A 23882-nucleotide genomic window follows, 5' to 3' on the forward strand; every position below is an offset into this window, starting at 1 on the left:
CATTCAGGCCAAAGATTTCAATCTTGGTTTCATCAGACCATCAGACATTTTGAATGCTTAGCAGGACAGGAAAATGGTCCAATACACACACTTAATATAAGGAATTTGAAGTTATTTATACTTTTACTTTTGATACTGAAGTATATTTTTTAACCAAGTACTTTTAGACTTTTACTCAAGTAGAATTTTACTGGGTGACTTTTACTTGAGTCATTTTCTATGAACGTATCTTTTACTTTTAATCAAGCATGACAATTGGGTACTTTTTCCACCACTGGTTGATAACGACAAATCATTGTGGTCAATTTGCTATACGTCAATTGCTTTTGCAAATCACTATGACCCCCGCCTCTCTCTAACCCTTTATCACATTCAATGGCAGCGGAGGCACTGAACCCTGACCTATATTACTTTTCCGATCCCTTCACTGTGCGCCTTCAACATCATAGCTGTGATTGGTTGTCGTAGGTAGCCATCCAATGATTGTGGAGATAATTGTCAGACTTGCCCTTCCATATCAGAATCGGTGTCTGTACATGAGGACAGGACTATATAAGGCTAGTATTTGTTTATTAATTAGTTTTGTGGTTTAGTTTTTTTTTTGTGTGTGTGTGTTTTCATGCAACAGTGCCTACATAATAGGAGAACCCATGAGAGTATTGTCTTGCATGGAGATACGATACGAGGTGTTACTGTTGTAGTGTATATTAGATGAGCATAGCCCAGGGCCCATATTCATAAAGTGTCGCAGTTAGTAGGAATGCTGATCTAGGATCAGTTTTGCCTTTTTAGATTATAATGACTGTACAGGGGGGTTTCTGATCCGAGATCAGGACTCTTACTCCGAGACTCTTTGTGAGAATAGCCCCAGATCAGAGTTGTTGTAGTCGGATCAGAGGGGCATACTACAAAAGCTGGCTAACTTGGTGATCCTGCTAACATGGATAACAATCGTATCAGTCCATACCAATTTCAAGCATATATTCCGAAATAATGCGAAGTTATTTCGGAACATTTGAAGTAAGTTAGCTGGCTAACTTATTGATCCTGCTTCGTGACATTCCCCTCTAGATAGTATTAGTCTCGATCAGAGTTGTTGATAGAAGTAGCCTTGTTGGTTGAACAAGAGCGGATCACCAGGCATAGTTAGTTGACACAGCAGACCATAGCCCTATACTATGAATCTGGTTTGAGGAGTTGGCGAGGAAGCTTTGGTCAACTCGGAGGTCAACTCGGGATAACCGGTGACACGAACGTCTCACCTTTTTTAGCCAGGTACATTTCTATGGCAATGAATCGGTCAGAACAAACAGGGCAGGCTAACTCCATGTATCCTGAAATGAAGTGTCTGAGCCAGAAGTTGAGGACCAATGAAATTCAGATTCCCTCCCTCTTGCAAAGATGGGCCTGTTTTCCTCAAATGAAGGGGATAATGACTAAGACTTACTTTTGGTATACCAGCCACGGTGGCAGGTAAATGTAAAAAAAAAATGGATGTGCATACTTAATGTTTCTAAAACAAGAAATGTCTTACTAGTAAGTAGTAATGTGGTATATTGCTCTATTTAATATTCTGTGACCTTGAGTAGTTTAAGAAATATCAGACAATGTTTAGACGCCCCTTTCGGGTTACTTTGGTAACAGGGCCACTGGAGTATCACGTGTGTAAATAGCCAAGAATGTCTCACTTTAGACTTTCAAGTAAATTAAACCAACTTTTTATGCCTGTGCCCATTTGCTTCTAAAAACAAATCTTAGAGTGCTCACAGTCCCCCATCAGTGTTGCTGTGCGAGGTGGGATAGCTATTAGGTTATAATATATATATTTTTATATATATATATATATATATATATATATATATATACACACTACCGTTCAAAAGTTTGGGGTCACTTAGAAATGTCCTTTGTTTTTGAAAGAAAAGCACATTTTTGGTCCATTTAAAATAACATCAAATTGATAAATTGTGTAGACATTGTTAATGTTGTAAATTACTATTGTAGCTGGAATATTAATGGAATATCTACATGGGCGTACAGAGGCCCATTATCAGCAACCATCACTCCTGTGTTCCAATTGCACATTGTGTTAGCTAATCCAAGTTTATCATTTTAAAAGGCTAATTGATCATTAGAAAACACTTTTGCAAATATGTTAGCACAGCTGAAAACTGTTGTACTGATTAAAGAAGCAATAAAACTGGCCTTCTTTAGACTAGTTGAGCATCTGGAGCATCAGCATTGGTGGGTTCGATTACAGGCTCAAAATGGCCAGAAACAAATAACTTTCTTCTGAAACTCGTCAGTCTATTCTTGTTCTGAGAAATTAAGGCTATTCCATGTGACAAATTGGCAAGAAACTGAAGATCTCGTACAATGCTGTGTACTACTCCCTTCACAGAACATGATGAGGAGCATCGGGCCACAGGCCACTCCTATAAACCTCACTGTTTTCATCACAGCTTCCTTTGACTGACATTCCAGCGTCTCAACTCTAAACACCATCTCTCTGCTCACCAGGAACTGTACTATCTGAGAATGCAGAGGACGAGAGAGAAGACTGACAAGATAGAGGAGAGCAAAGCCATGAGGAAGCTGCGGGTGTGCGTGGCAACGTGTAACCGGGCAGACTACTCCAAGCTGGCACCCATCATGTTTGGCATCAAGGCCAACCCGGATGAGTTTGAGCTGGAGGTGGTGGTGCTGGGTTCCCATCTCATTGACGATTATGGGTGAGTTTGAGCTGAATGTGGTTGTGCTGGAACTAGTTTTTCCTGATCCACTGAAATCACAACTATTTGCCAATGTTTTTACAATGACAGTCATTGTTTATTTGCACTCTGATGAAAAAGTGTTATTTGAGTAATCATGTCAAGTTTTTTTGCTTGACTTGACCAGGAAAAACTCCTGTCCTTAATGAGGACCACACTGGAAATAAGTCTGAGTTTGTGTTTTTATCCGTGATGATATTTTGTTTATTGTTCATTTCACTTAGTTGAATCAACTTTATGTATTTAGAAATCATCTAATAGGATGTATTCATTCATTCATTCATTAAATGATTAGTTTGACCACCTGTCCTCCTTTAGCAACACGTTCCGGATGATCGAGCAGGATGACTTTGACATCGGCTCCAAGCTGCACACCATCGTGCGTGGGGAGGACGAGGCCGCCATGGTGGAGTCAGTGGGTCTGGCACTGGTCAAGCTGCCAGATGTCCTCCACCGTCTCCGTCCCGACGTTCTGGTCGTCCACGGCGACCGCTTCGACGCCCTCGCCCTGGCAACTGCTGCCGCTCTGATGAACATTCGCATCCTGCACCTGGAGGGAGGAGAGGTGAGGGGATGGAGGAAGTGATGTCATATATCTGAAGGTTTTTTCCGGAAGTAGTGTTGGGAGCCGAATATAACTAGATTAAAATATTGGTTGCTCCCTCCACCTGGTATTTGATATAGGATGTTTTTTAAATGTCGTTTTGTGTATTTTAGTTACTATTTACCGTGTAATTGCCATCTAACTATGTCATTACTGAGTTAATACCTGCTTATTACCATAAAAAATAACAAGGTTACCAAAAATACACAGAAGTCCTGGAAACCAAAGAAGGCAACATAACAGAGATAATGATGGTCTTGGTTCAATAAAAATAACTATTTGTTCCCTAAGGGCAATGGCAGTGCTTCAAACACTCAACGAACCGCCACAGAGACAATACAGACTTTTTTATCCTGATGTCTGATCCTTCCTCCTTTCCCATCCCAAGGTGAGCGGCACCATCGACGACTCGATCCGTCACGCCATCTCCAAGCTGGCCCACTACCACGCCTGCTGCACCCGCACCGCCGAACAGCACCTCATCGCCATGTGTGAGGACCACACTCGCATCCTGTTGGCGGGCTGCCCCTCCTACGACAAGCTGCTGGCCGCCCATCACCGCGATGACTACATGGACATCATCAGGAACTGGCTCGGTACGTATTGGAGTAACTATCCTTAACCCCTAAATCAGTGTCGTTCAAACTTTTTCAGTGGGGGAATGCAGTTCAATGCAGTATACCAGACTAATAGCTAGGTTCCAGGGCCCAGTGTTTTTCCTGGTCAGGCAGGGAATTACAACCTCTGCTGTCAGTGTCAAGCACCCAAACTAAGACGGCTACAGTTTCTGCACAGCACCAGTTTTGAACTCCTATTTGAATATGCAGTAGATCTCTTGGTCGGAATTTTGTACTGACCTTGATGGCCTAGTCAGCTACAGTTACCTGGACTGAGGACAGTGATGCCGTTTTTGTTTTAGGTTTGATGTCCTGCCTTTACATCACCAAGGTGACAAATCCGCTGTGTCTTTGTCATATAATTATATCTAACCCTGGCTGGTATTACACCCAACATGAACCCACTATTCATTTCCAACACGCACTTGTCAATGAACGCACCACACTTCAGAAACAGCACGTGAAAAGTCTGTCAGCATCCCAACAACTTGTCTTCTCGAGATACAGGTAACGCACCCTAACGTGGTGTGTGAGTGGGCGGTGCCCTGGAGTGCATCCAAGCGACCTGAATGGTTGGAATGAGGGGAGGCTTCAATAAAGGGTGATTGACAGGGCTGCAGGCCAATCAGGTTGAAAGGGCCAGCCTTTTATTACCAACTTTAGGACAGTGGTATAGTACATATACCACTATATAGTATAGTGATATGGTACAGTAGCTAGTACCTTCGGTGTGGAAAGAGCAGTGGCAGCGGTAGCCTGTTGACTTCCCCCAGTTCAGAAAGTACTAGAATGCTGAGAATGTTCTAAATGACATCCACAGGAGACAATGTGAAGGAGCACGACTACATCGTGGCCCTGCAGCACCCGGTCACCACTGACATCAAGAACTCCATCAAGATCTACGAGCTGATGTTGGACGCCCTCATCTCCTTCAACAAGCGAACGCTCGTCCTCTTCCCCAACATAGACGCAGGTCAGTGGGGGGTTCTCCAATTTTTTTTTTTCGCCCTTTCCTCATTTCGCTCCTCTTGGCGCCGTCATATTGCGCAACCCCACACGCACATCGTGGAGCTGGAGCTACAGTGTCAACTCTCCCTTGGTCAATAGTGTGAGAAGGCTGCTCTGTTGAAGGGATCTGCTTTTCTAGTTCAGCTGCATGTCTTTGATCCTTCTTAGATCTAATACATGTTCCCTCTGTAATTGGCTAGGAACAAGCATGACATGTTTTGGGTTTCATCTTACACGCTACAGCAAGTGTCTCATCTAATGCCAACAGAATGTACAGTAAATGCCTAAGGCAATTTAGTGTCTAGGGCTGAATCCTTCAGTCGGTCTCATGGTTAGGGCTAGGACTGGTTTGAAGAGCGTAGAATGTCCCCCAGAAAGGATTAGAAACCAAGTTTACAATACTTAATATCCAACAAAACACTACGGCAAAACAAGAAATGGCTGCAGTTGATTCAGTTGAATGTCCAAGTGTAGACTGTGGAGGAGTCGGTTAAATTAGACATCCCACAGTCTTCTCCGTTCCGTCTTGTAACTCCTGGCAACACCTGTCCCGTCTCCGTGACGACCCCCAACAGGAAGTAAGGAGATGGTGCGTGTGATGAGGAAGAAGGGCGTGGAGCAGCACCCTAACTTCCGGGCGGTGAAGCACGTGCCCTTCGAGCAGTTCATCCAGCTGGTGTGTCACGCTGGGGCCATGATCGGCAACAGCAGCTGTGGCGTCAGAGAGGCCGGGGCATTCGGGACCCCCGTCATCAACCTGGGGTCCAGGCAGACTGGGAGAGAGACTGGTAGGGGGGTCTACTAATGTTAATTTAGTCCAAAATGGCAGGGTAGGGGGGGGGGGGGGGGGTCTACTAATGTCCATTTAGTCCAAAATGGCACCCCATTCCCTATATAGTGCTCGAATATGGGCCTTGGTCAAAAGTAGTGCACTAAATGGAGATATGGTGTACCATTTTGGACTAAATGTGTGCCATTTTGGCCTACTTGTGGTTACCAGTGTTACTTTTCATTGTATATTTCCTGGTATAGTTCTTCATTGTAATTTGCCAATACAGTATGAGTGTTTTGGTGGTTGCTTTGTTGTCATTCTTCAAGTCGTCCCATTATGAATGCTTATAGGATGTTGAGCTGTATTATTTTTTTATATTTCCAGGTGAAAACGTCCTCCATGTCCGAGACGCAGACACTCAGAATAAGATCTACCATGCCCTGGAGCTGCAGTTCGGGAAGAGATACCCCTGGTTAGCATTATCGTTATTACAAGTTGCAACAGGGAGACACCATCCAGCCCAGAAGCAGAGAAAATGTCTAACTGACCTCTTGGAGACGGGACCTTTCTATCCTAATCAGACAGCACCACATGTTCAGTAAACAACAACACCAGAAAGACTTGTAGAAATACAAAACAAAAAGGCAGCGACTGTCAGCTGATACAGAATCACAGTGTTCACAGGATGTCATCAGTACAATACAACAGTGAATAATCAGTGTGTCCTTGTACATCCCGTCTGGCGTCAACCACTATCAACAGATATGAAAATAATCCAGAACATTCACTATCAAGTCCATCAAGACCATCAACCTGCACCTTGAGTGTCACAAACGGAACACTGGAAAGTGTGTGTTACAGAAACTCCGAATCACTCTGAACTGAACTTAAAGGTGAACCGCCACTTAGAAGCAACTTATTTGGTTTTAAATGGCCCATGTGGCATCGATACGAGTCAGAAACATTCATTCTAGTGTCAAAATTGACTACAAACTGTAAATAAGATCATTTTGGTCAAAGTCCAAAACGGAGTTTGTCACGACATACTGGTGAGTTGGGGATGGATTACGATCGTGCCCAATGCCCACTAACAGAAAATAAAAGACAGTGCTGATTGTCCTCTGTCAGCTGTACACACTCCATCCAATCACAGCAGCCAGAGCATCCAGACTGAGACCGACCTGCCCATTACTCAGCACCTCAGACTTGTCGCCAATGTTATGCTGAAATAACCCTGGAGTGGCCACTTGCTGATGTGTTTGATAGTGTCAATCACTCAAGTCTGACACTTACTTGGCCAAAATGATCATGGAGACGATCAGAGTGCACTTGTCTCTCAACTGGAACGTGTCAGTATTCCTAAACCCATTCGTAAGCATATTGTCCCCCCCCCAAAAAAACTGTTTTGTAACATCATTCCCTATTAAACACTGTCAGACCGATACACTCTGGTAATGATGAGAAAGTTATAAAAAGCAAAACTGCGCCGAAGCGCACACTTCGCACCGCACCAGTGACTTGATAAGCTGATTGTGGCCTGGCTGCTCAATATGCCTGATGGCTACTGTTTCCTGGCTTCATTGACAAACACAGAGTTGGAACTTAGCTAGCTAGCAAGTGATTAAGGGCACTGATAAACAGCGTGTAGCTTGTGCTTTATTTACGATAGTTTGACAGCTTGCAGATAATGAATTCGCAGACATGTTATTGTTCCCAGAAATCAGTCCTGAGCGCGTAGCCACTTGACAGACTGTCTGCAGTGTACTGACTAGTTTCTCATGGACATTTTGTTAACTTGAGAAATACTGCACCAAACACCTAGATTTAGATCACTAGATTTAGAATTGCGCGACTAAAACCTTCTCGGTAAAAACTTCTACATTTAATTACAGATGTCTTCATTACGGATTAATTCTGACCATTTTAATAGTTTGAGGAAGTGGCACGGTGACTCAGGAGGGACAAACAACTGTACCTGCCATGGTACAATTAAGCAATAAGGCCCGACGGGGTGTGGTATATGGCCAATATACCACAGCTAAAAGCTGTTCTCAAGCACGACGCAACGCGGAGTGCCTGGATACAGACCTTAGCCATGGCATATTGGCCATATTAGGTGCCTTATTCCTATTATAAACTGGTTACCAATGTAACTAGAGCAGAAAAAAACGTTTTTTTTTCATACCCATGGAATATGGTCTGATGTACCACGGCTGTCAGCCAATCAGCATTTGGGGCTCGAACCACCCAGTTTATAACATATGAACATACCACACCCCCAAGACAACTCTCATTCGGCTTCAGTCATGGTCGCTAGCAATTCTTAATGAGCAATCTTCAAAACGAGGCCAAATCAGTGTAGTCACCCTTTAAGTAATCTTAAATTTCCCCATTTCAAGAACTTATACCTTAAAAAATATATGGTAATCTATTTGTGGCAGAATTGGCTCTTTTCAGTGTTTCTTAAACCTGACTTGGCTTGTTAAAGAAAGGTCTGAAAGCTCAAATCCCTCTTCTCCTGTTATATATGCACTCACACACTACCATTCAAAAGTTTGGGGTCACTTAGAAATGTCTAGAAGTCCAGCATCCCGGAGTCGCCTCTTCACACTGTTGACGTTGAAACTGGTGTTTTGCGGGTAGTATTTAATGAAGTTGAGGACATCTGTTTCTCAAACTAGACACTCTGATGTACTTGTCCTCTTGCTCAGTTGTGCACCGGGGCCTCCCACTGTTTCTATTCTGGTTAGAATCAGATTGCGCTGTTCAGTGAAGGGAGTAGTACACAGCGTTGTGCGAGACCTTCAGTTTCTTGGCAATTTCTCCATGGAATAGCCTTCATTTCTCAGAACAAGAATAGACTGACGAGTTTCAGAAGAAAGTTCCTTGTTTCTGGCCATTTTGAGCCTGTAATCGAACCCACAAATGCTGATGCTCCAGATACTCAACTAGTCTAAAGAAGGCCAGTTGTATTGCTTCTTTAATCAGAACAACAGTTTTCGGCTGTGCTAACATAGTTGCAAAAGTGTTTTCTAATGATCAATTAGCCTTTTAGAATGATAAACGTTGATTAGCTAACACAACGTGCCATTTGAAAACAGGAGTGATGGTTGCTGATAATGGGCCTCTGTACGCCCATGTAGATATTCCATAAAAATTCTGCCTTTTCCAGCTACAATAGTAATTTACAAGATTAACGATGTCTACACTGTTTGTGATCAATTTGATGTTATTTTAATGAACAAAATATGTGCTTTTCTTTCAAAAACAAGGACATTTCTAAGTTACCCCAAACTTTGGAATGGTGGTTTATATATTTCTTTATAGTAACCCTCACAATTTCCATTTTTCACATTGAACTGAAATCTCACTAAAATTCCCCTCTTCTTCATCCCGTGTGACCCCCCCCCCCCCCCCAGCTCAAAGATCTACGGCGACGGGAATGCGGTGCCTCGCATCATGAAGTTCCTGCAGGCCATCGACCTTGATGAGCCACTGCAAAAGACCTTCTGCTTCCCCCCCATCAGGGAGTGGGACATCTCCCAGGACATCGACCACATCCTGGAGACTCAGAGCGCCCTAGCCATCGACCTGGGGGGGACCAACCTCCGCGTGGCCATCGTCAGCATGAGGGTACGAGGTAGTGGTGAGGGGGATGCGTGAGGTGGGGGGGGGTACACTGTGTTACACTGTGTGTTAGATTTATTAATCATCTTACCATTATTAGTCGGGATTGGTTAAAAGCATAAATCCTCTTCCTGGTCATACATCAGCATAATAAACATACAGTACATTACACTATCCATCTATTCTCTCACTGCTGTGTGCTTCTCTGATTTCTGTCTAACCATCCATGTGGGGTCATCATCCCTCTACACCCAACTAGTTCAGGTTTGTAATGGTGATTGATAGTGTAGAATGCCCATAAACACCAAAGGACCCTAGAAGTGTACTAAAGAAACGATCGATGGAACTATTTCCCATACCAAGATGGCATGATGTACAGAGCTGAAATGACTTGCCTTTCAACACGACTGAGAATTAAGCCAATTCTGCCATATTTTTGTAACGTTGCAATTCTCATGGATGAAGCCCCAGGCCTGTACCATTTCTAGCCTGATCAAGCCATGAACTGTCCCTCTCCATCTTTGGAGGATGCATGCGCTCAAAGACTTGGCCTCTATTGGTTGACCTAACTATAGCCAGGCTACTCATGATGTATTGCTTGTTTTCTTTTTTTCTTTTGAAGCACTTTCAGATTGTGCAAAGCGCTATAGAACTGTCATTTGTTATTATTTGTCGCGGGCATTTGTGTTGTCTAAAACTGCTTTTCGTCAGTGAGTAAGTTGGAGTTGAACACAAATGTCAACCGTGAGAAGTCATATCTTCTATTCTCCAACTTCATGACTAATGGTTAGATTAGAATGTCATCCGATCATTCTTTAGCCTAACGGAAGTCGTCTGTCGTTTTTTAACACATTTTTATCTTGATTAGGCCCCATTTGATTTTACGTGAGTAACACCATGAGCATCTGCCGATCAGATGAAAGTGGCTGTGAGGTATAACATTCTTCTGAGACGTCAGAGATTTCTTTATATCTATATCAGGGTCAGACAAGCACTGACTTGTCAACCAACACATTGTGTTGTCCTTTCCTTGTGTGGCCTTCCTTATCTAATAATGTACCAACTGTACTTATGGGTTGATTGTGTTGAACAAGTGGATTGATCTGCATGAAATATCTTTGTGGGTAACAATTTAAAACGTGTTGGTTCTCTGTGGCTGAGTTGGTAGAGCAAGACACTTGTATGGGTTGTGGGTTAGAGCTCTGCTGGGGCCACCGATAGGATCACTAACTCGCTTCGGATAAAATCTGCTAAATAGCATATACTTTATTATTTATTATGGGCAACAGAATAAAATTTCATTTTAAGGAACATTTTATTTTAAATATTAGTGTTTTGGTCTGATTTTTAAATTTTTTATACATATTTTTTAATTGTAGGGTAAGATAGTGAAGAAGTACTCTCAGGCGAACCCCAAAACCTACGAGGCTAGGATCGAGCTGATACTGAAGATGTGTGCGGAGGCAGTCTTTGACGCTGTTCATCTCAACTGCCGGATTCTGGGAGTGGGTATGTGGCTTTCTCTCCTTCATGAAATGTCCCTTTTTATGCTTTGAATTGCACTTGAATATGGCAACCTTTTCTTATGCGAATGTGTCAAGCACATTGACTATACCAAATGTTGGGCGGGGCTTGCAATTGAACCATTTCACTGTGCTTGTGTCAAATAACTTCCCTTTATTCAATGTTTTAAATGCTTAAACGTCCCAATCTCTTGCCCCAGTTTGTTGTGCTCCGCGACAATAAATACGCTTCAAAGTCTGCGTAGACCCTAGTTTTCTCACTATATAATCATTTTAGTAATTTCGCAGACGATCTTATCCAGAGCGACTTAGTTAGTGCAATCGTCTTAAGGTTGCTAGGTGAGACGATCACATATCACAGTCGTAAGTACATTTTTCCTCAATGAAGAACTTGTTAGTAGCTAGTAGGAAAAGACCCCTAGTTTGACAGGATCTGATTTGCTCTCCTCCACCCCCCTCAGGTGTGTCAACTGGGGGCAGGGTGAACCCACAGGAGGGTGTGATCCTCCACTCCACCAAGCTGATCCAGGAGTGGAGCTCCATCGACATCCGCACCCCCATCTCTGACGCCCTCCACCTGCCCGTCTGGGTCGACAACGACGGCAACTGTGCTGCCCTGGCAGAGAAGAAGTTTGGCCACGGCAAAGGAGTGGAGAACTTTGTCACCATCATCACTGGAACGGGTACTATTACTGTTCATTCTGCTGATTCATTGTGTTTCTATGAAATATGCACGACTGTCATTATAACCTTTTTAACTTAAGGTTAGATTATTTGCAAAGGTTGAGAATACATTCCACACCCAGATGAGATGGATAGTAAACAATGACTGTGTGGGTGGATAGCGTGCAATAGAAACTAGGCAATCAAATGTCAGTCTGTACTTATTTTCTTCATTTTGAGTGGATTGAAAAGGTATTGAAAAACCTGGATTTGTGTCCTGGAGCACAGTCCTCCATAGCTACCCCCTGTCGAATGAGGGATTGTCTTTGAGGCATTTGCAAACCATTTTGATTTAGTTTTTACAAAAGTGAGCGACTAAAGGGGAAAAAAACCTTGCCGTAACCATGTTTTTTGACAATGCTACTGATACTATTAAGATCTCCTATTTAATTCACTTGAGCTTTTCCTGAGGGCAATGACATTTTTAAATCTGAGGCATTGGAAACGATAGCAACGATGACCGCACCTGTTTGTATATAATCTCTTAACGCAGTGCTAATGTGTAAATCATAGGTTGATGGCAGCTTAATTAAAGCTTAACGTTGCGACACCTGGTTATTCGATCAACAGGCTATACACGCCCAAAAAAAAGCATCAATAGCCTTTTTTGTCGGATTTCACTGACGACAAAATAATTCACCCATGTCAAATGTATTTATACAGTTTACAGACACACCTGCGCATAATTGTTCGGGGTTGGAAACGTTTCTACTGTCTGCAAACCGGGCGTGGTGACATTCTTTCCATGCCTCTGTCCTTTGATATCCAACATAACAATAGTATGATTTTCAATAGTCAAGTTCCACGTTCTGAAAGCGGACATTTTTAACTAATGCATATAAAATGCTAATATTAGTCAGTTTAATTACTTACACTTAACCAGTCATATCTAGATTTGGGCCAATGTGGTTTCTGTCTGAACTTTCCGAGAGCGCCACTTTCTCCTCCGAAGCCGTTGCTAAGTGATAATTGACGCTTCTGTGTTGTGCTCTTTATTTCTGCTAGTTTTCAATACCTAATGAATATGTCCAGTGAAAGCAGATATGCAATTTGTTGACACCACAACACGGTACAGACGTGGAAACACATGTCAATCCATAAAAACGTCCGTTAAATCCCCCCCCCCCTCTCTGTTTTGCTTGTTTACAGCGGGTCATTTCATAGAGGGACTTGTTGGAGGCGCTCTCGTGTTACATCTCCAAAATGTAGAGAATAAAGACTCTTAACATGGCAGCTGTTCTAAAAACCGGACAGAACTCTCTCTCTCTCATGTATGTGTGTAATGTGTGTGTCTCTGGACTTAACCGTTGTGTGTCATTTCTGAACCGGTGTAGCGACCCAATAAGCATGGCTTCTTCCTGATTTGCACAGGATCTGTTCTAAGCAAAGTTCCGTCGCCCATAGTGACGAATGAGGTTGTTTTGTTTTGCTCTACCGTTGTATTGCTAGCTGAAGTATCTAATTAGTCAAAGTTAACAACCCCCCCCCCCCCCCAGTTTGTCATTGATCAAGGAACGAACATAACAATTAGCTAGCTAATCAGTCAGATAGCAAATGTTAGCTATCATCAAGCTGGTGCACAAGATACGCCACACGTTTAGTTTTTTTTGTGAGTCACAACATATTGTAATGAAACAGGCAGGGAGCAGGCCTCGAACCCTCAACCTTCTAGCCCGAGGTCCGACTGTGCCGCAAAAGCATGCTCCTGCGGCAGGGTCGATTTCCGCTCTTATAAACCCAGGTTCGTTACACTATTAAGGATTGCTCGTTCATGCCAGCGTAGCTACGTAGTGTACCTACCCATCAAAACAACATTTGTCACTATAGGGGTGTCAGAACCTTGCTAACAAAGGACCCCTAACAAATATGGTAGTCGTGCTGATCGGGAAGCCACTAACCATTCTGTTTGATTTGTGAACAGGCATCGGCGGGGGCATCATCCAGCACAACGAGCTGATCCACGGCAGTACGTTCTGCGCGGCCGAGCTGGGCCACATCATGGTGTCTCTGGACGGGCCGGAGTGTATGTGTGGCAGCCGTGGCTGCATCGAGGCCTATGCATCAGGCATGGCCCTACAGAAAGAAGCCAAGAGGCTCCATGACGGTTAGTTAGAACACTTCTTGATTCAAATTTTTTTAGGTAACCCTTCACTTAAAACCGGAAAAGCATCATGCATGGTGGTTATAATGCATTGAACCAGGCACACATTGGATGTCCGTCTTCACCAGGGAGGGATGCAAAGCTTAAAACGGCACGCCTTTTGTCGAATGAAAAAGAGATGTTGATTTGACCCCTGGCATGTGTCTGTTTGGTTCTCCAGAGGAACTGCTGGAGGTGGAGGGGATGGGGGATCTGAAGAAGGCCGAGTTCGTCAGCGCCATCCACCTCATCAACGCAGCCCGCCTGGGCAACAGCAAGGCTGAAGCCGTTCTCAGAACAGGTGGGTCCGCGCTCGTTATGTTGGTTGAACATCACCTTAAATCAGACCTACTCTTTCATAAGTTAAATGATGCGGTGCCTGTAGAAAGTCTACACCTCCCTTGGATTTCTTCACATTTTGATTGTTAAAAAGTGGTATTACATTTTATGTTGTCAATGATCTACACAAAATACTCTTCAAGTGGAAGAAAAATTTTATCATTAAAAAAAAGATTAATGAAACAAAGCATTAATATACCTTGATTAGATAAATCCTCCCCCCTCTGAGTCAATGAGAAACACTGCAGCCACCACCATGCTTGAAAATGAGGCAGTTACTCAGTGATGTGTTGTTGGATTTGCCCCAAACATAAGGCTTTGGATTTAGGCTAAAACACATTTTTTTGCAGTATTACTTTAGTGCATTGTTGCATACATATATACGTTTTGGAATAATTGTATTCTGTATATTTGTATGCTTCTTTTCACGCTGTCATTTATTTGGAGTCACTACAATGTTCAGTTTTACTCCCATCACAGCCATTGAACTTTATCTGTTTTAAAATCAATGGCCTCATGGTGACATCTCTAAGCAGCTTCCTTTCTGTCCAGCAGCTCAGTTCAGAAGAACGATTGTATCTGTGATGTGTCTGGGTGGTTTAATGCATCATCCACAGCATAATTATTAACGTGAACATGCTTAAAAAGGATCGGACCATTTTTTTCAATTTTCGCCAAAGATTTGGGTATGCCATTTATCTGAAACTAGGATATGCATATTCTTGATACCATTTGAAAGGAAACACTGAAGTTTGTGGAAATGTGAAATGAATGTAGGAGAATATAACACATTAGATCTGGTAAAAGATAATACAATTTTTTATTTTTTTATTGTTACATACAACCTCATGCTAATCGCATTAGCTCAACCGTCCCATAGGGGGGACCGATATTCAATGTCTGATTTGTATGCCAGCAGTATACCACCCTGCATACCACTGCTGGCTTGCTTCTGAAGCTAAGCAGGGTTGGTCCTGGTCAGTTCCTGGATGGGAGACCAGATGCTGCTGGAAGTGGTGTTGGAGGGCCAGGAGGAGGCACTCTTCCTCTGGTCTAAAAAAAAATATCCCAATACCCCAGGGCAGTGATTGGGGACACTGCCCTGTGTAGGGTGCCGTCTTTCAGATGGGACGTTAAATGGGTGTCCTGACTCTCTGAGGTCATTAAAGAACCCATGGCACTTATCATAAGAGTAGGGGTGTTAACCCCGGTGCCCTGGCTAAATTCCCAATCTGGTCACCTAATAATCCCCAGTTTACAATTGGCTCATTCATCCCCCTCCTCTCCCCTGTAACTATACCCCAGGTTGTTGCTGCAAATGAGAACTCAACTTACCTGATAAAATAATAGATAAATAAAAAGTGACCCATTACCAGTCACTGCCCTTCATTATGAGGCTTTCTAAAAGCTCCCTGGTGCGGCAGGATAGCCTAGTGGTTAGAGCGTTGGACTAGTAACCGGAAGGTTGCAAGTTCAAACCCCCGAGCTGATAAGGTACAATCTGTCGTTCTGCCCCTGAACATGCAGTTAACCCACTGTTCCTAGGCTGTCATTGAAAAGAAGAATTTGTTCTTAACTGACTTCCCTAGTTAAATCAAATAAAATCTGTGAATTTTCTTTTCACTTTGACATTATGGAATATTTTATGTAGATCAATGACCAAAAATTACAAAGTAGGATTGAAATAGATTGAATTGTAACGCAACAAAATGTGAAAGTTCAAAGCACTGTACATTTATTTTTCCTCAATGACTGACCTGGTTAAATATGTTTGATAAATACGTTTGATCATTTTCATTTACTAGCTGAAATATGATGCATGACAACAAGATATCAAATGTGACATTGACATCATAGTCCAGAGCCAGTTTGAATCATAGTGCATCTGTATGAAAGCCACCCTGTATTTTATAGCTAACAACTCTCCTCACCCCCGTTTCCTCCTCATTCAGCCAGCATGGCCCTCGGAGTGGGCATCGTCAACATCCTCCACGTGGTCAACCCCTCTCTGGTCATCCTGTCAGGAGTGCTGGCCACCCACTACCAGGCACCTGTCCAGCAGGTCATAGGTCAGAGAGCCCTCACCTCCGCCCAGCGCATCCAGGTCCTGACATCCGACCTCGAAGAGCCCGCCCTACTGGGGGCCGCTAGCATGGTGCTGGACTACACAACCAGGCGCATCTATTAAGAACATTACGGTAATGGATTACACAACAGGTGCATCTATTAAGAACATTACGGTACTGGACTACACAATCAGGTACATCTATCTATTAAGAACATTACGGTAATGGACTACACATCCAGGCGCATCTATTAAGACCCATGGGTCAGTTGTCAAGCTCTAGTTTTCATTTGTGGTCCCCAAAGGAGGAGGGACATATCTTTCAATATTTTGACCCTCATAGTTCCATGTTTTTGTTACGTCTTAATTCTAAATGTACAATATGTTATTGTTGAAGCCACGCTATGAAAGCTGCATGTTGCTATGACATATTTAATTGTATGTATTTGTCATACCGAGCTGTAAGCACTTTGCGCCACTTTATCTTATTTTGTCTCCATTTTGGAATCGGCAAACGTTACTGCTGGTTTGGAAAACCAAATGCCCCCAGGAGATGTTTTAGGTACCGCCACGTTAAATGTTTCATTTCAATCAATCAATCAAATGATTCATTACCATTCAATCATTTAAGTTGAGCATGTGGAACTGGAACCAGTTCTGCAACCAGGTGACTTACCCAAGGACCACTCTCTATAGGACCACTCTCTATAGGACCACTCTCTCTCTAGGACCACTCTCTCTCTAGGACCACTCTCTCTCTAGGACCACTCTCTCTCTAGGACCACTCTCTCTCTAGGACCACAGTTACGACGTACCCTCAAATGTAATGCCTATGCTATGTATGTCCATAGTTGTCTTGACTGTGTGCTTCAATTGAAGGTGTGCTGCCAAATCACTTGTATTCACTATCATTCTTTGTTTTGTTTTATGTGCACTTTTTTGTTGTTGCCTTGATCTGTCATATTTGAAGAGTTTACTGTGTACAAATCAGTCATGTGATTATCCCGTTTGTCTATTTCTGTTTTTGATCATGTCATGGATCCTGAAGCTTTTTTTATTTGACTTCACTTGGGTACTTTGTGACCCCCCCCCTCTCAATGCAATGGGTATTCTACACATTAAACACACGCAAGAAAATGTCCGTTACGGATGGGTGGATGGATTAATATGGTTCATTAGATGCTATTCATGGTTTTAGGTGTGGCAGAACAAGGCTACATCGTAAACACACCACAGGGCTTGGCGGAGTGCCAGTCTGCTTGTGCTATCGTAGGGTTGAACATTAATGTCCCTGAGGGAAAATTGGCTTAAATCCAGTACTGCTGTATACAAATAAACACTGAACATGAAATATTTTAACATAATACAACGCACTTTCCCATGTCATACATACCGTGTCACTCATTGTCATCACAATCAGTGACGTTTTAGTGTATTATCTGCCACTAATCCCTGGAATCGAATCCACTATCCTGGTGATACAAGCTCCAGGTTTTACCATCCAACTGAGCTGCAGAGAAACTCGGGGCATAGTGATTACAATCAGGTGGTGGTGCGATTGAGACGCCGCAAACCAGAATGGCTGATTTCTTCCCATGCCCTTCATCTCCAGTTGGCAAGCAAGATCCGCCTCCAGCTGTTTGTCACAGTAGTAGTGTGATTTTATAGAATCGCATCCGGTTCACAAAACAGTTGCACACTTTCACTGTACAGAAATTGCCAGGTATCTACTTGGTAAAGGAGAGAAAAAAATGTATTTACAATATATAAGTATGGTTTCAAATGTGACAATACAAAGTAGTCTTGTGCCAATACCCCTGTTCTTTTGTCTGTTTTGACCATGTCATAGACAGACACTAGAATCTATACTGTACAAAAATATGAACGCAACATGTAAAGTGTTGGTCCCATGAAACATGAGCTGAAATAAAAGATCCCAGATATTTTCCATATGTACAAAATGTTTATTTCTCAAGTTTTGTGCACAAATTTGTTTACATCCTGGTTAGTGGGAATTTCTCCTTTGGGAAGATAATCCATCAACGTGACAGGTGTGGCATATCAAGAAGCTGATTAAACAGAATGATCATTACACAGGTGCACCTTGTGTTAAGGACAATAAAAGGCAATACAATGCCACAGATCTCTCAGGGGAGTGTGCAATTGGCATCCTGACTGCAGGATTGTAGTATGCTCTTCAAGGATGAATCCTGGTTTCAACTGTACCGGGCAGATGGAGTCGGCGCTGTGTGGATGCCCCATGGTGGGGTTATGGTATGGGCAGGCATAAGCTATGGGCAACCAACACACATGCATTTTATTGATGTCAATTTGAATGCACAGGGATACCGTGATGAGATCCTGAGGCCCATTGTCGTGCCATCACCTCATGTTTCAGCATGATGTTGCATGGCCTCTGTATAGGGTTGCACATTTTGGGGAATATTCAGAGGTGGAAAAGTTCCTTGGGAATTAATATTAATATCATTTGAATGTAGATATTTTTTGCATTGGATATATTTACTATATCATATGGAGACAAACAAACCTTTTACCTTATAAGTAGACATAATTACAAATTATTAAATCCTTCAATAGAAAAAATGTTTTGTTACGAATGAGTCGACTTCACATGGCATGATTTCACTGAACAACAAAATAAAGTTAATATTGAATGATCCATCACATCTCCCCAAAACGTTTTCAACATCTGTAAAATTATAGTCTAGAAACTAAAGATTTGGTTGTCTTCCTCTCAGGCTTCCATGTCTTCTCCCTGGACCTCCTCAATGTCCACCTCTTGAACATCAGACTCTGAGGCCTCATATTCACTGTCACTTTCCAACCTTGTTGAGGATGGCTCGTTGTCAGACTCAAAAAGCCTCAAATGTGCCCAGGTGGCCACTTTTTCAACCCTTGTATTGGTCATCCTGTTGCGTGCTTTGGTGTGTGTGTTCCCAAACAAGGACCAGTTCTGAGGCGGCTGATGTTGGTGGGATTTGGAGGATGATGATGGCAACAGGGAAAAGAGCCTCAGATCCACAGAGTCCCTTCCACCAGGTAGCTGATGAGATATGTTAGCACGACTGCCATATTGTATCTCCATCCCAAAGCCCTTGCTTGTAAGTTTACTTCGCCAGACTGCCAAGAACCTTGCCCTCATCCAGGCCAAGGTGGCGAGACAGTGGTGATGACACCATTGGCCTTGTTGATCTCTGCAGCAAACAGGATGCTCTTGCCAGCATACTTGGGGTACAACATGTACGCTGCAACATGTATGGGCTTCAGGCAGAAGTCTCCCCGCTTTTTGATGTATTTCAGAACAGCAGTTTCCTCTGCTTGGAGCAACAGTGAAGTGGGCAGGGCAGTATGGATTTCTTATCTTACATCTGCAAGCAGAGTCTGAACATCAGACAGGATGGCTCTCCCTCAATCCGTGCAATGGTTACTGCTACAGGTTTCAGGCTGCTTACCACTCTCTCCCAAAATACATCATCCAGCAGGATCCTCTTGATGGGGCTGTCCATATCGGCAGACTGTGATATGGCTATTTCTTGGAGAGACGCCTTCCCCTCCAGGAGACTGTCAAACATGATGACATCAACACCACTACAACGGGTGTTGCTGGGTAGCTTCAATGTGGTGCTCTTATTCTTCAAATCAAATCAAATCAAATGTTATTTGTCACATACACATGGTTAGTAGATGTTAGTGCGAGGGTAGCGAAATGCTTGTGCTTCTAGTTCCGACAATGCAGTAATAACCAACAAGTAATCTAGCTAACAATTCCAAAACTACTACCTTATAGACAAGAGTAAGGGGATAAAGAATATGTACATAAAGATATATGAATGAGTGATGGTACAGAGCGGCATAGGCAAGATACAGTAGATGGTATTGAGTGCAGTATATACATATGAGATGAGTATGTAAACAAAGTGGCATAGTTAAAGTGGCTAGTGATACATGTATTACATAAGGATGCAGTAGATGATATAGAGTACAGTATATACGTATACATATGAGATGAATAATGTAGGGTATGTAAACATATTAGGTAGCATTGTTTAAAGTGGCTAGTGATATATTTGACATCATTTCCCATCAATTCCCATTATCAAAGTAGCTGGAGTTGAGTCAGTGTGTTGGCAGCAGCCACTCAATGTTAGTGGTGGCTGTTTAACAGTCTGATGGCCTTGAGATAGAAGCTGTTTTTCAGTCTCTCGGTCCCAGCTTTGATGCACCTGTACTGACCTCGCCTTCTGGATGATAGCGGGGTGAACAGGCAGTGGCTCGGGTGGTTGTTGTCCTTGATGATCTTTATGGCCTTCCTGTGACATCGGGTGGTGTAGGTGTCCTGGACAATTCTTCTCACTTTGCTTGGTGAGGTAGATTGCTGCTATAACTTGATGACCCTTCACATACTTAACCATTTCCTTGGCTCTCATGTAGAGTGCATCCATTGTTTTCAGTGCCATGATGTCCTTGAGGAGCAGATTCGATGCATGAGCAGCACAGCCAATAGGTGTGATGTGAGGGTAGGGCTCCACTTTAGACCAAGCAGCCTTCATGTTCGCAGCATTGTCTGCCACCAGTGCAAATACCTTCTGTGGTCCAAGGTCATTGATGACTGCCTTTCAGCTCATCTGCAATCTAGAGACTGGTGTGTCTGTGCTCTTGTAGAATACTGGTTGAGGGGTGGACATGATGTAGTTAATTATTCCTTGCCCACAAACATTCGAAAACCCATCAGAGATGATTGCAATACAGTCTGCTTTCTCTATGATTTGCTTAACCTTCACTTGAACTCTGCATCCAGCAAATTAGTAGATAAAGCATGTCTGGTTGGAGGGGTGTATGCTGGGCGAAGAACATTCAGAAATCTTGTCCAATACACATTGACTGTGAGCAGTTGCGTACACAGCTCCAGCAAGACATTCATCAGCGTTTCTCTGACTACGTTCCTCCATAGAGTCAAACAAATGTCTGATTCCAGGAGGACCATGAGCTGTTGAAATCGTTATGGTGTCTGATTCATCATTTTCACCTTGAATAGAAGTACAGGGATTTTTGTCCAGCGGTTGCTTGTTGTGAGCGCTAAGGGAACTTTATGCACGTGGCCAGATGATTCTGCATCTTTGTTGCATTCTTCACATGATTTGGCACAGTAGTTGCAAATGTACACCGCTTTTCCTTCTACATTAGCTGCAGTGAAATGTCTCCACACATCAGATGGTGCTCGGCATTGTCCTTGAAAAGATTAGTAACAAATTTGCAAAAAAATTTAAATACAATTCCATGTACAGATAAATAGTTAAGCAGTTAGATGAAACAACTCCTTTGTATAAATGTTTTAAAATGAAACATGTATGGAAACAGGTGAATTAACACTCAGTTAGCAGTCTCAAGCAAGCTAAAACCCACATAGTAGAAAAAACTAACTTGCAGAAATTGTTAACAAGTTAGAAATTATTTAAACACTTTTCTGTAGGCTACTATTTACTAGATAACAAAAAGTCTAAATATATTCACCCCACCCAGTATTGTAATCAAAACTTACCAAAAGGCATGTAGTCCTTGGCTCAGACAGTGTAGTAGTTGTGGGCTCAATAGCATCTCATTAGTATGCAAGATCTTGAGAATCAGCTGTACATGCAATTCAATTCCATTGAATTGGGGATAGTTTAACCAAAATATGCCACAAGACCTAGAATTGCCTTGTCTCTCCCACAAAAAAAGGTTCACTGTTATAAGCTAACCTTTTTTGATGAATTTAAGCAAAATTCCACAAATTCCCAGGCTTAACTTCCCATGGAAATGTACCGGAAAGTTTCCGACCCTTTGCAACCCTACCTCTGTTCACTCTTTCTGGAAGCTGAAAATGTCCTTCATTCTCACCAAACATGTCACCCATTGAGCATGTGTGGGATGCTCTGGATCAACGTGTACAACAGGGTGCTCTAGTTCCTGCCAATATCCAGCAACTTCACACAGCGATTGAAGAGTGGGACAACATTCTACTCGCCACAATCAATAACCTGATCAACTCTATTGCGAAGGACGTGCCGCGCTGCACGAGGGAAATGGTGGTCACACCGGATACTGACTGGTTTTCCTTTTTTTAAGGTAACTGTGACACCAACAGATGCATATCTGTATTCCCAGTCATGTGAAATCCATAGATTAGGGCCTAATGCATTTATTTAATTTGACTGATTTCCTTATATGAACTGTAACTCAGTCAAATCTAAGAAAGTGTTGCATGTTGTGTTTTATATTTTTGTTCAGTGTAGTTGTCTAGAGTCAGACAATTCACCTGAGCAACAGTCAGTCAGACCATCACCTACCAATGATTAAAGGAAACGTAGAGCTACTGACTGGAATGCCTCCTCTGTTTTCATAGAGGGTGGAACGTGGCCATCAACAATGCCGCTCTCGCGTTCAGCCTAATATTTACTGTTATAGATGTATCACTTGGTTACGGTATGTCACCACACTGTTTTCCATGTACAAATACAGTGAGATGTGAGGGGCCTGGCTTCCAAAATTAGGTAAATACTATTCCCTGAACAATGAATTAGTTTAATGTAAAGTACTATGTCAAGAGAGTATGACAACGTAAACCAGCAGGTCTTTCAGTCCTCTGGGAATGTTTTCATAGCCTAGCTATTATACACTGCTCAAAAAAATAAAGGGAACACTAAAATAACATCCTAGATCTGAATGAATGAAATATTCTTATTAAATACTTTTTTCTTTACATAGTTGAATGTGCTGACAACAAAATCACACAAATTATCAATGGAAATCAAATGTATCAACCCATGGAGGTCTGGATTTGGAGTCACACTCAAAATTAAAGTGGAAAACCACACTACAGGCTGATCCAACTTTGATGTAATGTCCTTAAAACAAGTCAAAATGAGGCTCAGTAATGTGTGTGCCTGTATGACCTCCCTACAACGCTTGGGCATGCTCCTGATGAGGTGGTGGATGGTCTCCTGAGGGATCTCCTCCCAGACCTGGACTAAAGCATCCGCCAACTCCTGGACAGTCTGTTGGTGGATAGAGCAAGACATGATGTCCCAGATGTGCTCAATTGGATTCAGGTCTGTTTCTGACCGTTTGAGCAGACACATGCACATTTGTAGCCTGCTGGAGATCATTTTGCAGGGCTCTAGCAGTGCTCCTCTTGCTCCTCCTTGCACAAAGGCGGAGGTAGCGGTCCTGCTGCTGGGTTGTTTCCCTCCTACGGCCTCCTCCACGTCTCCTGATGTACTGGTCTGTCTCCTGGTAGCGCCTCCATGCTCTGGACACTACGCTCACAGACACAGCAAACCTTCTTGCCACAGCTCGCATTGATGTGCCATCCTGGATGAGCTGCACTACCTGAGCCACTTGTGTGGGTTGTAGACTCCGTCTCATGCTACCACTAGAGTGAAAGCACCTCCAGCATTCAAAAGTGACCAAAACATCAGCCAGGAAGCATAGGAACTGAGAAGTGCTCTGTGGTCACCACCTGCAGAACCACTCCTTTATTGGGGGTGTCTTGCTAATTGCCTATAATTTCCACCTGTTGTATATCCCATTTGCACAACAGCATGTGAAATTTGTCAATCAGTGTTGCTTCCTATGTGGACAGTTTGATTTCACAGAAGTGCGATTGAGTTACATTGTGTTGTTTAAGTGTTCC

The 23882-nt window shown here is 42.9% G+C and overlaps 1 protein-coding gene across 4 annotated transcripts in view; it reads left to right on the forward strand.

Moving 5' to 3' along the window:
• LOC109894129 (bifunctional UDP-N-acetylglucosamine 2-epimerase/N-acetylmannosamine kinase) overlaps positions 1-18141 on the forward strand; it is a 41347-nt gene extending 23206 nt beyond the window's left edge. For all 4 annotated transcript variants that reach the window (XM_031828421.1, XM_031828420.1, XM_031828422.1 and 1 more), the window contains exons 2-13: positions 2521-2732; positions 3090-3336; positions 3764-3971; positions 4813-4965; positions 5576-5788; positions 6157-6244; positions 9192-9405; positions 10779-10908; positions 11384-11605; positions 13567-13749; positions 13967-14086; positions 16077-18141. In XM_031828421.1, the coding sequence (XP_031684281.1) occupies positions 2539-2732; positions 3090-3336; positions 3764-3971; positions 4813-4965; positions 5576-5788; positions 6157-6244; positions 9192-9405; positions 10779-10908; positions 11384-11605; positions 13567-13749; positions 13967-14086; positions 16077-16312 (2208 nt within the window). In that variant the 5' untranslated portion in view covers positions 2521-2538 and the 3' untranslated portion in view covers positions 16313-18141. The remainder of the gene's footprint in view (positions 1-2520; positions 2733-3089; positions 3337-3763; positions 3972-4812; positions 4966-5575; positions 5789-6156; positions 6245-9191; positions 9406-10778; positions 10909-11383; positions 11606-13566; positions 13750-13966; positions 14087-16076) is intronic.
• The last annotated feature ends 5741 nt before the right edge of the window (positions 18142-23882 follow it).

The sequence above is a fragment of the Oncorhynchus kisutch genome, linkage group LG7 (genome assembly GCF_002021735.2).
Source record: "Oncorhynchus kisutch isolate 150728-3 linkage group LG7, Okis_V2, whole genome shotgun sequence".
NCBI classification, from domain to species: domain Eukaryota; kingdom Metazoa; phylum Chordata; class Actinopteri; order Salmoniformes; family Salmonidae; genus Oncorhynchus; species Oncorhynchus kisutch.